Source organism: Portunus trituberculatus, chromosome 21 (assembly GCF_017591435.1).
Source record: "Portunus trituberculatus isolate SZX2019 chromosome 21, ASM1759143v1, whole genome shotgun sequence".
NCBI lineage: Eukaryota > Metazoa > Arthropoda > Malacostraca > Decapoda > Portunidae > Portunus > Portunus trituberculatus.
In genome coordinates this window covers 17,258,718-17,274,197 of record NC_059275.1, presented here as the reverse complement: position 1 = coordinate 17,274,197, position 15,480 = coordinate 17,258,718, and the positions used below count along the sequence as shown (strand labels likewise).

The following is a 15,480-nucleotide window of genomic DNA, read 5'->3' as shown; positions in this document are numbered from 1 at the left end:
TTCACCACCGAGAATAGCATTTTCTTTCTCGACGTTCTAGTCAGGTAAGAGAAAAATTCCTTCAACACTTAAGTTTACGTCAAGCCTACCAACCGAGGACACTGCCTGAATGGGAAAAGTGAGTGCCCCCAGAGGTACAAGGACTCCACAGTCAATGCATACTTAAGAAGAGCGCTCACACATTGCTGCACCAGGAAACAAGTACACCAAGAAATCGAACGGTCCACGCAAGTACTTATGAATAACGGCTTCAACGAAGGAGATATCATGCGCTCGACTAAAATCATGAACCGTTGGTACAACCCCAGCAACACTCCTAAAGAAAACAAGACGGATGTTATAATTTACTACAGGGCATTCTTTTCCACCAAGTACAAAGTGATCCGAGGGGTTTCCAAGCGCACGGGTTCGAATCCTGTCCACGGTCCGAGATTAGGTTGGGCTTCCTCACTCGGGGCAACGGTTTTCTAGCGGATGGGCTTTGAGATAGGAGGTACCCCAAAAAGTATCCCCTTTAGCCCATAAATTCCCGTGAAAAGTCCACATGGTATAAAAAGAAAAAAAGAATAATGAACATTGTACACAGGAACGTCAAGCCAATTGATGATGAGAAGAAAATTAAACTTCAGATTTCTAAAAAAATAAGAAAATAAGCCAGCTTTTACTACGAAACAGCCCTGATCAGACGAAGGATATGACTCAAAAGTCACATGTCGTTTATAAGTTCTCCTGCAAACGAGGAAACTGTGCAGTTCTCAATTCTTATATCGGCATGACGACGACCAAGTTATCTTGAAGGCTGATGTTCCACCTAGCATCCGGACACCCCAAGAAACATCTACGTGAAGAGATGGCGCAACATTAACAAGAAACATGCTGGAAGAAAACACAGAAATCTTAGACACCTGTAAAGATTTGCGAAGATTAAACATGTTAGGAGCAGTATACATCAAAGAAATGGAACCAAGGCTGAAAACACAGGCAGACAACCTCTTAGCCCTTCCGAGCATGAACCGCGGGACGCTAGGTAGACAGATCAGAGAGAAGAAGAGGGCATATAGAGAGTTGCAGAAAAGTGAGGAAGATGTAGATTTGATTAGGTACAGACAGGTCAGGGATGATTTGAGTAAGGTTATAAAAAAAAAGTAAAAGGCAGGCAGAGATAAAACTAGCTAGAGCTTTTTGGGAGATCCCAAAAAATTATATAGTTATTACAAGGTCAGTGATAAAAGAAATAAGGATAGGATTGGACCACTCAGAAAAGATGGTGTAGTAGTGGATCAAAATGAAGACATAGTAGAATTATTGAATGAACAATTTTCTTCAGTATATACTAGGGAAAGAATAGGAAATCCTGTTACAAATATTGATATAAAACTGGGAATTATTAGGAAATTTATTCTTGAACTAGACGATAGGAAAGCTAGTGGTCCTGATGAGCTACATGCCAGAGTACTTAGGGAGGTGTAGACAGTATTTCTGAAGCACTTAAGTTAATCTTTGAAAGATCACTTAGGTTTGCTGAGATACCTCAGGACTGGAAGTTAGCTAATGTTACACCAATATTTAAAAAAGGTAGGATGGATGATGCGAATAATTATAGACCGATCAGTTTAACTAGTATAGTATGTAAGATACTAGAGAAAATCATTAAGGGTAGTATTTGGGAGCATTTAAATGAGAATAGATTAATTAGAGATACCCAACATGGCTTTAGATCAGGGAGGTCCTGTCTTACAAATTTGCTCGATATCTAGATTTTAGCAAGGCGTTTGATAAGGTACCGCATAGGAGGCTAGTGTACAAATTGAGACTACATGGGATAGGGGGTAGGTTAGTTGATTGGATTAGTGAATGGCTTTCTGATAGGAAACAGAGAGTAGTATTAAATGGGGCAATGTCTGAGTGGAAGGAAGTGGGTAGTAGGGTACCCCAAGGATCAGTGCTAACACCTCTTTTTTTCTTGGTGTACATTAACGATTTAGATATAGGAATTAGTAGCAAAGTATCAAAGTTTGCAGATGATACTAAGATAGCATGTGCAGTACAGGGTGAAAAGGACAATTACAGAATACAACGAGACCTGGACAGGCTGATAGCATGGGCAGACAGGTGGCAGATGGAGTTTAATTCTAAAAAGTGTCAGGTTATGCATTTAGGTAAAGACAACACAAACTTTAGCTATGAGATGGAGGGATGTTGGCTAGAGGCAGTAGAGGAGGGAAAGGATTTAGGAGTAGTGATAGACAGGACTATGAAATTTTCAAAGCAATGTTTAAAAGCAAGAAATAGGACAAATAGAAATGTTAGTTATAAAAGTAAGGAAGTGGTGCGTAGCTTATATAATTCCTATGTTAGGCCCCATTTAGAGTATTGCATACAGGCCTGGTCACCCCACTATAGGCAGGATATCAACATGTTAGAAGCAGTTCAGAGAAGAGCAACTAGGATGATACCAGCATTAAAGCGCCTGGAGTATAGAGATAGATTAAAGGAATTAAACATGTTTTCATTTGAGAGGAGATGTATAAGAGGGGATATGATGGAGTTATTTAAAATGTTCTCAGATACAAACTACATAGATGTGAGATCTTTCTTTACCTTAGAGGAGGAAGTAGGACTAGAAATCATGGCAGGAAGATTAGAAAGCAAGGCTGCAGGTTAGACATAAGAAAATATTTCTTTTGTCATAGAGTGGTAGACTTCTGGAATGCATTGCCAGAGAGGGTTGTAAATAGCACTATAGTCCGTTCACCTAAAGAATCCAGGCCGAAACTGCTAGTTCGGTTGGCAGTAGCCACTAAACTTTGACATAAATTTTCTTCAAGTACATTTATTTTTCTTCAAACTATAAACTTGTATATCTATTGAGTTAAGTGAAGAAAAATAAATGTACTTGAAGAAAATTTAAGTGTCGGGAAGGTTTAGTGGCGGCGGGGGTGATCAGGGTTGCCAACCGAACAAGTAGTTTAGGCCTGGATTCTTTGTATGAACGGACTATAGTTTGACAATGTTTAAAAACAGATTAGATAAGCACTTAAATTTATTAGATCTATAATTATGTATAGCGCTGCATGATAGTTTTTACAAGAAATTTACTATAGTTAAACAAGACATGGTATGGGGATCACAGATTGTAAAGGAATTCGCTGTAGGACTTAGCCCTGTTAATGGGCCAAATATTTAGAATTAGTATATAATGTATTGTGTACTTGTAAGTGTATCTTTAAGTACTGATGACGAGGTCGCTGTGCGACTGATACAGGATAACCTAGATGGGCCCTGGTGGCCCTTTGTTATCCTATTATTTATGTTATGTTAGGACACAGCCAGCAAACAGCAAGAGACAGCAGCCAATCAGCAACCAGCAGCGAGTAGAGAGGATGGGGAGGCAGCAGCCAATCAGAAGCATACACGCACCCCACCTCAGTGCCCAGCCCAAATATAAGCGCGCTATACAGCACATTCATGAAACTTATGACAGCACATTCTCACCTACATGCTGAGAAGCTACGCTACTGAAGAAGGCTCTATGGGCCGAAATCCTGGATCTAGCAAAAAATGACCACCTACGGAGAGGTCATAAACAGGATATTAAAAGAGAATAAGACTCTTGAGGAATAAAGAGAACATCCTCAAAAAAGATAGTGAATGCTGAATTAGCTATCACCTTCAGCGAAAGATGCATTAGAGGAAATCTCCTGCCCATTTATACCCTTAATATATATATATATATATATATATATATATATATATATATATATATATATATATATATATATATATATATATATATATATATATATATATAGTGTTGCGAAGGTGTATTGCAGCAGCCTCCCAGATATGTACGTGTGCCTGTGTGAGTGTGGAGCAGCGTCATAAGAGAGTACATATGGGTAGTACATATGAGTACATATGTGCAGGCTTTAGCTAAAGGGTGAGCGAGGTGTTGGTTGTTCGTGTTTATGAAACTGTCACACCTTAATGGAAGGGACGCTGAGCTAGGCCTCCATGACGGAGATGTGACCCCGGAGGTCACGGGAGATAAGAGTGTGTGTGTGTGTGTGTGTGTGTATGGGTGAGGGCACTGGCCAGCCCCGGGATAATTGTCATACGGTACCGTGTAAATAAGGCATGCATGTGTGAACTGCTTGTAGCCAGCATTATTAGGGATATATTGGTAATTAGCGGTTAAGGTAGATAGCGTTACCTAATAAGCTGAAATAGACTCGTAAGGACATTGCCTGGCAGGTGCGACGGCACAGGAGGCGTGGTTTGTGGGGCACTGTGTGGCACCGACGAGGACAGAGGACAGGAGTGTAGCAAGAGACCTCGAAGGAACAAGTCGTACTCTGGGGAGCAGTCAGAGAGTGAACGAGAGACAGAGAGACAGTGAAGTGCCTGACGAACTAACAAAGTGTTACCCGTACTTTGTTGCCGCCCCCTGCCCCGTCCTGCGTGCCGCCGCCACCTGTTCCCGGTGACTCGTGTATAGTTGCTGTAATATAGAGAAATAAGGAAGAAGTGTTTCCTTCTCCCCACTCTGTGTGACAGCTGAGTGAGAGTGGGTGCTATAGAAGCAGACAGCCAGGCCTGAGAGAGCGATCTGCCCGCCGCTCCACCCCAGCCGAGCCGCGCCACCCAGGTAAAGTCCTCCCCGACACACACGCCCCGAATCCCGAGAAGATTGTGAGGCGTCCCCTCCCTGAAGAAGCTGAAGGAGGGTCGCAGCAATATACCTATTCATTTATTATTCGTTTGTATTTCAAAATTTTGTTAAGTATATTTAACTCCTTTAGTATTATGACGTGCGCGCTTCCATATTCATTCTGCTTACTATTTAATGATTTTCTACAGCTTCAGGAACTCATGTACGGGAGCAAAATAAACACTGGCCATTAATCATCTGACCTTCATACCCTTCCTGATGTTAATGAAATGGTCTAATGGTACACAAATCTCAGGTAAAAATGTTTCCCAGTATTTGAAGGATTCATATCTTCCATGACTGTTTTGATTACTATTTGATGAATTTGATAGTGTCCTTAGTGGTCACGCGGATTAAGGCGCCGCATTCTGCCACGATGGTGGTAGATTGCGGGGCATCGATTCGAACCCCACTTATGACATCTAGCAGCTATATGGCCTTTGTTGCCTAGCAGCAGGACAAATTACTTCATTGGAGGGGCGCTCCTTTGTGATGACTTAATTTGAGGATTATTTAATCCTTTTGATGAATTTGTACAGCTTAAGAAACCCATGTGGGATAGTAAAATAGTAAACACTCTGGCCATTAATCTTCTGACTTTCACAGACCCATACTAATGTCAATTAAATGGTCAAACCGTACATAAATCTCAAGGTCAAAAATGTGTCCCAGTATTCAAGGAGTTAATAATACGTACATCTTCCATGACATCGCCAGTTGTGAAAAGCAGTCATCGCCCATCCAACTCCACCTTAAATGGGAAAATGCGGACGTTAAACGAAAATGATGATGATGATGATGATGATGATGAACTTAGTTTGGTTTTTAATTTTAGCATAGTATTCCTTAAAAAAGAGTCAGAGTCCACCATCTTCTATGACCTGAAGTAAACATTGGGCTGAGTGAAGGAGGCACACAGAAAGAGAGAGAGAGAGAGAGAGAGAGAGAGAGAGAGAGCAGCGCCGCGTTTCCTTCTCACCTGCCGCACCTTTCAGCCACTCTCCCTTCGTGTTCCCTCACTAACACGCGCCACACGCCTCCAACTGCAGAGGGACATGCCCTGGCTGGTGCAGCGAGACCTTCTGTTGGTGCTGTAGGTGAGTATCTGTTGGTGTTGACGTGTATTAAGGTTTAAGAGTGTCATTTCATAGCATGGTGTGGAAACTTGACTGAACTTGTTGTGGGTGGATGTCTTGGCGCGTTTGTGTCAGGCAGGTCAGGTCAGGGTGTGTCACTGTGTCGTGTCCCAGTCATGGTGTGGAAGCTTTGTAGCTAATCTTGATGCAGGTGTTGCAGTTCTGTTTTGTGTCAATGGTTGTTTTCCTTGATTCCTGGTGAGTTTTGTGAAATTTAGATTATTAAGTTTTTGTTTGGTTTTTATCCTTCTGTTGGTGTTCAGTTCTGTTAAGTTGTGTCTATTCACTGGTTTTGTTGCATATATATATATATATATATATATATATATATATATATATATATATATATATATATATTGTTCTCTTTTCCTTTTCTTTTCTTTTCTTTTCTTTTCTTTATTAATTTTTTTTTTTATTTATTTATTTATTTATTTATTTTTTTTTGCTAGTCTTTACATCTGGTTTCCCTATAGTATTAATAGGGTTAGGACAGTGCCTTCTTGCAGAGGACTTTGGTTCTGGCATATGGGAACAGTTACCCCGAGTGGATGGTCCTCCTAACCTTTGAACCCATGCACTTGAGGACTCTGCAGCTCCCAAACCTCATGTGGTCCCACTCTACCACAGCAGCCCCATTATTTTTATTTTTATTTTGTGTAAGCTTTTAGAACAAATAAATTTTACTTTATTTTATTTATTTTTTTATTCATCATTTAATTCATTAATTTATCTATTTGTTATTTTTTCCTCATTGTTTTCATTTATATGCCATTCCTCAGTCCAGTCTTTGTATTGGTGACCATTGGTAGGGTTAGGCACACTTCAGTGTGCTGATGTGACAATCTGACACAGCAGTGAAGGCAGAATATCCTTCATTTGACACACACTTAACTATTGATTGAATGTGCACTGTAAGTATCATGCACATCACATATTATTGAAGGTGCATTGTCTTGCAGGCAGATCCCGGGTGAACCGAGCTCTGGGGCAATGAAGATGGTGCTTGGCTACCAGTGGGCATGGCAGGGACCTTCTCACCTAATGGATGTTGCCTGGAGCTGACTATAGCATGCTGAGAGGCTCAATGACCTCGCTGGTACCTGTTGATTTTTTGGTGCTTCCATGATGTCACTTGCCCATCACACCCACTGACCATGTAAACACTTGCCTTTATCCTGTATTCCTGTTATAATGCCAAGGTAGTTTATTGTATCACTGTTTGTATAGCTCTATTGGTTACAAATTAAGATATATGTGTGTTCTCATCCACTGACTCGTCATAAAAGACCTCCAGTATTCTGATTTTTCTTTATTCTATTTTTCATGCTGCTAGAATTTGTTGTATTTGTTCCTCAGTTGTTGAGGGTTAAATTATCAGTACGTGAGGTCATCTAGTAGCATTTGTTAACAACTACTGTGTTCCCTTAGTCTTTATCAATTGTTATGATGTGTTGAATTTTTAAAGAAACTATTCAAGTCTCTTGATTAACTGGTTGTGCTCCATTTCTTTATCTCTACTCTTGAGTTGTTATAGAGTTCATGGACTCTACATATATTGGTATTTATATATATTGTTATGTTGCAGTCAACAATCGAGAAGTTGATGTTAACAGTCTTATCCTGTATATGAAAAGGTCTGGTACCCTCACACACAGAAATGAGGACTTGTTGAATGTTTTGTAGATAAATGTAATAATGAAGGAGCTTGTATATACTCGCAGACCAGGCTCTGTTGTCCCAGCACCAGGGGAGCCCAGGCCATGTGAGGCAGAGGTAATTATGGACTCTCAGAGTTGTGGAAGTGTAGCTGAAGGAAGTGACAACAGCCGTGTTGAGGCAGACAAAGGAAGCGGCACTGAAGGGTATGACACACAGAACTGTGACATTAGCAGTACAAAACATAATAAAGGAAATAGTGAGAGTACTGCTGTGCACCATGAGTCTAGCAGTAGTGTTGAGCATGCTGTGACACATAGTAAACATAGTGCAAACTATGATACAGTGATTGTTGAGTGTGTGACAGAGAACCTGGGAGCCAAACACAATCAAAGTACAAAGTATAACAAAGAAAGCTCTGAGAGCAGTAGTTGTGAACCAAGAAGTGATGGAGGTGCTGAGACTAGTGCAGTATTAGCTCTAAATCAGAGTGACACATCACAAGTGAGCACCTTACACAGCAATGACTCGAGATGTACTCTCCACCTCGCAAAAGATCAGCAAGATAGAATCACACTCCTGCTTGAAATGGAGGACACAGTCAGTGATGGACTGGTTTCTAAAGTAATGGGAGAACATAACTTAACATTTGGCTGTGACTTGGAACAACAAATAGATCAAGTGCAAGTGGGCATAGATAGCGTGGCAAACCAGACAAACAGTTGCTCAATAAAGCTGGACGAGCAAGGTAGTGACATAGACTCAGGAAATCAGATGGAGAAAGACAGTAACGGTGATGCCAAGAGTCAGACAGTAAAGAGAAGCTGTTTTGAAGTGGAGGAGAAGGTGGATAGTGATAGTGATGTGAAAAGTCAGTCAATGGAGAGCAGCTGTACTGACGTGGAGAAGCAATTGTCAGACATCAGTGCTAATGACTGCAGGTTGGAGACTGTGGAGAGCAGCAGTACTGATATGGAGAATGTAGCACCTCAAACTGATAAGGATGCCAGTGAGACAGAGCAGAGCAGTAGTAGTAATATGATAGCTGCAGCTGGAGAGAACACACAACATACTGATTCTGGAGAGACCAAACACGAGGTTAGCAACGTAGAGAATGCAGAGAAGCCAGAGGAGAATGTTGATAGTGGTGATGTGGATGCTGAAATGAATGACATGTTGAGTGATGAGCCAAGTGAGGACCTGCACACCACCAAGCTAGGAAAGATCTGCAGGATATGTGGTGAGATGACTGTCAAGTATGATGGTCCCAAGAAAGGCGTACCAAAGGAAGAAGTTGTGAAGCACGTCAAGAAAGTGTGGAATGTCGACATATCAAACGAGAGTGCAGAAGTGTATCCTCTCAATGTGTGCTTAAGCTGTGAACGCAAAATAAAGAGAATATACTTGAAAGTGTCCAAGAGGAAAAAGTGTGAACTCTTCCGAGACAAACCAGCAGAGTTTGTGGAGCACAGTGGGAGTGACTGCTCTGTATGTCTTCTGAAAGAGGAAACTCCACTGCCTGTCTTATCTAATGAATCAGTGATGAAGAATAAAAGTAGTGTAGGTGGTAGTGCTACCGATGCTCAAGAAACGCTCACAAAGAATAGCACACCACCACAAGTTCAAGAGTCAAGAAGAAACACAACCAGGAAGCGAAGCAGGGAGGAGCTGAGAGATGCATTCAGAACTGTAGGAAGCCAGACGGAGGACGTTGGCAACCTTGACGGCATCACTGGCCTGGAGGAACACGACTACACTCAGGAAGAGGCACTCAGGCAGTATCTCATCATGCCCAAGAAGATTGGCACCAGGACCCCGTACCAGAAGCAGTCCCTGTGTTCTGTCAATGCCAAGTATATCCGGCAGGACCGCCTTAAGCCTCTCATATCTCACATCGATAAGTTCTGTCAGGTGCACAAAGAGGACAAGATAGATGTTATGTTCTTCCTGCTGATACAGGCACTGAAGGATGCAAATGACCGTGCTAGAGAGAACTTGGTCACGGACATTTGGTGTAAGAAAACAACATCGGTGTGTCCCTCACAGACGAGGAGTGTCTGGCCAAACGGATATTGCTCAAGCAGACCAAGGAGCAGTACAGGAAGGAATACTGCTACTACAAGGACAAGCTGGACAAGTCTGTGCTCAAACCACCATTCATCATTGACCGGCTGGAGAAGACCTACTTTCCGGAACACCTCGACTATTTTGTAACCGACGGGAAGGCAGGACCCATGATCTACCAGCACGAGAAGAGCACACACCCCTCACACTTCAATATCACAGAGGTGCCGGAGAGCAAGGCAGATGCAGGCCGGGGCAGCAGCGTGGTGGGTGCTCGCTGGCATTACTTTGACGCGGTGGCCAAGACCCTCGAGGAACTCTCCTGCTACACTGAGAATGACATCCAGGACCTTGACGAGGAGACCTGCATCCACGTGGATATGATGGACTACTTTGAGGAGAAGCGTGACATGACAAGCCTCTCTGATAAGAGCACTGAGGCTCCGGGGGCAGGTGGACGCACAGCGCAGTATAAAATGATGACCTACTTCTTTGGGGTGCAGTCCATGCAGGCCATGGTGGATAGCAAAGTGACACCGCTGTACAAACCCAGCTCCATCACCACACTGTTCCGGCCACTCATGAAAGCCATTGTGGGGGAGGGCAGCGCCATCAACGCCACCTACACAGCCATAGAGATGGAGCGCGCCACCATGGCCGACAAGGTCTTCCACATTACCTTGCCAAGCGGGACACCCCTGCGCTTCATGGTCACCTTCACTAACCCTGCCGCTGAGATGAGGAAGGACTACAGGTACTTATTTAGTGACTGCTCTCTGATTTTTTTGTTTCTATTTATTTTTTTTCTTATTTTCATCACTCGTTATCATCATTAGTATTATAATCTCAAAAAGATTAAAGATAGTGGTGGTTGTTTTGGTCATTTTTCATCACCACTATAACAATCATCATCACATCACAATAACAACTTTGTCACATTCAACTTTTCCAGAAACACAATCGGACTCTCCCTCTCCTCGTTCAAGAAGGCGCCGGTGGTGATCAACCGTTATGGCAGCGTGTGTCTGGAGCTGAAGAGGAGCTGGCTGGCTTCCAGTCCCCGCCTGGTTCACATCAGTCAGGTCACCAACTCCCGCACCAGGTGTAGCCGCTGTGGTGAGCAGGGACACAACGTGCGCAAGTAAGCTTCTCTTTTTACCATTTCTGCTATTTCATGACAGAACAATCAAGGCCATCCAAAATCCACCTGTCTTGGCCATCACCTAGGGGATAATTCAACATAAGAATGTGTGTCTCTAGCTACGAGTGTATAAAATGTACCTTTAAAGATCCCTGGTTATCTGTTTGTGCACTGTCACCAACATGTATCAACACAACCTAAACATGCATCTTTCTTAAAGATAACTTGTCAGACCTTTGTTTTGCTCTACATTGATTACTTTTTAGTTGCTTATGTAAACTGAGTTACATATAAATATCAGGAAATAGCAAAAAGAAAAAAAAAACTTCAATAAACTCCTGAAAAAAAAGAGTGGGTGATGATGGTGTTCTGACTGACTGGCAGGTGCTTGGTGCCATCTGATGGTGGTCGGGACAGCATACACAGGAGAAAGAAGAAACAGCGCACGGTGCCCCCTACACCCTACCCTTCCTCGACCTCACACACTCTGCAGGTGATGCTTCCTTGTATCTCCCTATTTGTGTATGTGTAGTATCTCTAACTTTTCTTTTTCTTTTCTTGCATATGTTGAATTTTTAATGGCTGCAGATGATGTTGCCTTTTATTTCCATGTTTATGTTCACCATATTTAATTTCTGTGTTCTTTTCATACTTGTTTAAGATTTTTTGCTGTGGTTACTTTAGAGTATTACATTTTCTTGTGTACACAAAGTGTTGGTATGAAGAATGAAAGCAATTTTCCAGAGATCCATAACTGTGTCTTGTAATGAGAAAACCAAAGCTGTTGTGCTATAAGTAATGAACTGACAATGAATGATTTCCTTAGCCACTTGCTAGAACTTCAAAGATGATGGAAGTGGCACTACCACCACCACTACCACCACCACCACAGCCACAACCAACACTACTACCACCACCACCACCACTACAACCACCATTGCAGCAGCAGCAGCAACATCCACAGCTTCAGCCACAGCAGCAGCAGCGGGAACAGCAGGAGACACAACAGCCACCATCTGCCTCCTGCTCCCTCCTTCCTGACACCCCAGACAGCCTGAGCCAGGAGGAGGGGGCAGCCATCATCAGGAGCACCGAGCAGATTCTGTGGACATGTCCTGGCCTCAGCAACGTGCCAGCTTCCGAGGAAACACAGGTGCTCATCCCGGCCACCACGCCTGTCTCTTCAGCATCAGGACAGTACCCGAGTGTGGTCCCCCAGCGCTCCCAAGCTGGCTCGGCCCCGGTGTATGTGTGGGCATACACTGTGGTGCAGCCAACTCATACTGGGGGACAGCAGGCACCCTCAGAACAGTTGGCCCTCATGCCATCACCACAGCAGCCTGCCCAGCCACTCACTGTGGTACAACACCATTCTGTGCCCCACCAGCAGATAACAGGCACAGCAGACACCCACCAGCAGGTCAGCCAGTCAGACTCAACACAAGCCTCACAGCAGCAGCTTCCTGTCATTCACCACCAGCAACAGCAACAGCCAACACCATCCTCACAACACCTCCCTGTCATACACCAACATCAGCAACAACAACAGCAACAACAACACCAACAAGAGACCCCAACATCACAGCAGCAGATCGTAGTGGCCCACCATCCAACCAGCCAGACAGACACACCACAGCCATCTCAACAGCAGCACCTTCATGTCATTCACCAGCAGGCAAGGCAGGTCATTCCAGCATCACAGCCATCACAGCACCTCCACATCCTACCACAGCTGACCCGACTAACAGCACCACCACCACAGCAGCTGCCAGTCATCCACCAACAGTCCTCTCGCCAAACAGCCTCCCACCTCAACCAGCTTCAGCAGGTGTCACAGAAGACATCCTCTCAGATCAACCTTATTCCTCAGCAGATGTCCATAGTTCACCAGCAGGCAACAGCACCCCAGCCAGCACTCCCAGCACCAGTCCAGCAGCAGCAGAGAGCAACACACCAGGCCACCCTCACACACCAGACTCAGCTGCACTCCACTGATGCTACACAAGCTCAGCAAGTCCTCCACTCACAGACATCCAGCATTCAGTCTGTCTTGGGTTAGTACCTACCTTCATAACTAGCTGTTGGATTGTAGTGCTGAAAAATAAACATCTTTCAAAAGTACTAAGTAAATATTAATCTTTGAAAAGGGAGCAAAAGTCTTTAACTTACCTGAAACTTAGATTAAAAAAAAGGTATATTATGTCTTTTTTGTATTTATTCATATCATCACAAGTAAATATGTATACATTGTTTAAATCTGACAGAGAGACATGGAACTTAAAATAGGAATGAAATCTAGAGCACATAGTATTTATAGATGAGTCATCATAGCAAACACACCAAGAAGTATTTACTGAATGTGTGACATCATGCCCTGAAGACTGTGATGAGAGATATTGAAAAATGTACTTGTATATTTCTTCTTTATATTATGCTTTACTCAGCCTTTGTTTCTCTCCTGCAGATACAAACTGGCAGCCTCAGTAGCATGACTGAAGCTTGCAAGACAATGGAGGAAGTGGAACAAAGTGACAAGGAGGAATGTGAGGAACAAAAGAAAAAGCAGAGGCAATCACACTACCATTAAGGAAGAAAGTCTAGAATCTCACTTGAGAGGAAAAAATGAAAAGGAGAGCAAAATAAGGAAGGATGACCCAATGGTGTTACAGAGGAAGCAACATATCACAGGTAACAAACACTCAAACACTTCTTATCACAGACAGGTTTGTAAAAATAAGCATTCAATAGTATTTTTTTCTGAAGCACAAATTTCAGATGTAAATGTGATCACAGTACATTTCAGAGTATTATCTTTCCCATCTGTCTGCCATTCACATATCCTGACTGCCATGAGTGCAATCCTTGTAACCTTTGACCGTTTATACTGAATTTTAGTTTTTTTGATACTGGTATATTGTTATGCTTAGCAAGTGTTTTATTATATGCTTAGTAGTTGTTTTATTATATGCATTTATGTGTGTGTGTGTGTGTGTGTGTGTGTGTGTGTGTGTGTGTGTGTGTGTGTGTGTGTGTGCGTGCGCATGCATGTGTACATAAGTAAAATAGAGTTGTAGCTTTTCCAACTTGAGAAGATTTAATATTTTTATTCTTATTTAACAGTACATGTGTGATCAAGTAAAGAAATGTGTTCGTGTAGTTATTCAGTGTTTGTCCTGGAATTTTTTGGTACAAAAGACAAAAAATTTTTGTTACATATTTTTTAAACAAACAAGCAATATATTAATGAAGTATAATGGTGAACAGACTAGACAAATCAAGTGTGGGTTATAAAGTTCAGCTGTCAGTAACTTCTACAGGTAGTCATTACAAACTATTAATGTAGTTTTTATTTTTTTATTTTCTTTCTTTTCTTATATATATATATATATATATATATATATATATATATATATATATATATATATATATATATATATATATATATATATATATATATATATATACGATACAGGAGAGAGAAGACCCACAAAAGGACGGTTATCTTCATTATATCCACTTCACAACGTTTGGAAAGTACATATCCATCTTCAGGTACAAAGGGGCTGTAAAACCACCGTAAAAGCGTTAAAACATGACCAGGCGCAGTGGTCCTACTACTTGTTCCTCCAACAGGTAAGTGGGAGGCGACTGGCTTACCAGTATTTATAGGCTCCTACTCACTAAATGGCAAAATCTAATTGGTTAAATAAAATTTCCTATCAATACAAAATATAGTACAAAATTCTAATCTGTCATAGCTAATGCACAAAAAGAGAAAAATTTAAAGGTATGATGTACAACAGTTAGTCTATTACAGAAATATTTTAGTCTGAACGAAATACTCAATGCTAATTGGTTGAAACAAAGTACACGTATACGAACCTCCGACTCCTAACTATGTTATAATGACCCTATCTCACCTAGTTCGAAACCATTAAGAAAAATTAATAATTTGGTGGCTATTTCTGTACCATTTAACTCTGGCTTCTCTTTTACAATAAATAAAGATTCTGCTATCCTAATGTCTGAGTTACAATATATATAGGGCATATTGTAACTCAGACCTTAGGATAGCGGAATCTTTATTTATTGTAAAAGAGAAGCCAGAGTTAAATGGTACAGAAATAGCCACCAAATTATTAATTTTTCTTAATGGTTTCGAACTAGGTGAGATAGGATCATTATAACATAGTTAGGAGTCGGAGGTTCGTATACGTGTACTTTGTTTCAACCAATTAGCATTGAGTATTTCGTTCAGACTAAAATATTTCTGTAATAGACTAACTGTTGTACATCATACCTTTAAATTTTTCTCTTTTTGTGCATTAGCTATGACAGATTAGAATTTTGTACTATATTTTGTATTGGATAGGAAATTCTTATTTAACCAATTAGATTTTGCCATTTAGTGAGTAGGAGCCTATAAATACTGGTAAGCCAATCGCCCTCCCCACTTACCTGTTGGAGGAACAAGTAGTAGGACCACTGCGTCTGGTCATGTTTTAACGCTTTACGTGGTTTACAGCCCCTTTGTACCTGAAGATGGGATATGTACTTTCCGCGTTGTGAAGTGGATATAATGAAGATAACCGCCCTTTGTGGATCTTCTCTCTCCTGTATCGTGTACGCTATAGACGCCCTGTTTTTCAAGTTTTATATATATATATATATATATATATATATATATATATATATATATATATATATATATATATATATATATATATATATATATAAAATAGTATTTTACCTTTTTGTTGTTGCAGCATCTT

The 15,480-nt window shown here is 41.6% G+C and overlaps 1 protein-coding gene across 1 annotated transcript; it reads left to right on the top strand.

Moving 5' to 3' along the window:
* Positions 1-5,492: 5,492 nt before the first annotated feature.
* On the top strand, positions 5,493-13,634 carry LOC123507031. Its single transcript, XM_045259534.1, is given in 7 exon segments — positions 5,493-5,808; positions 6,807-9,520; positions 9,523-10,321; positions 10,520-10,708; positions 11,093-11,201; positions 11,535-12,762; positions 13,173-13,634. Coding segments are annotated over 6 exon segments (4,326 nt in total). The 5' UTR covers positions 5,493-5,808; positions 6,807-7,542; the 3' UTR covers positions 13,196-13,634.
* The last annotated feature ends 1,846 nt before the right edge of the window (positions 13,635-15,480 follow it).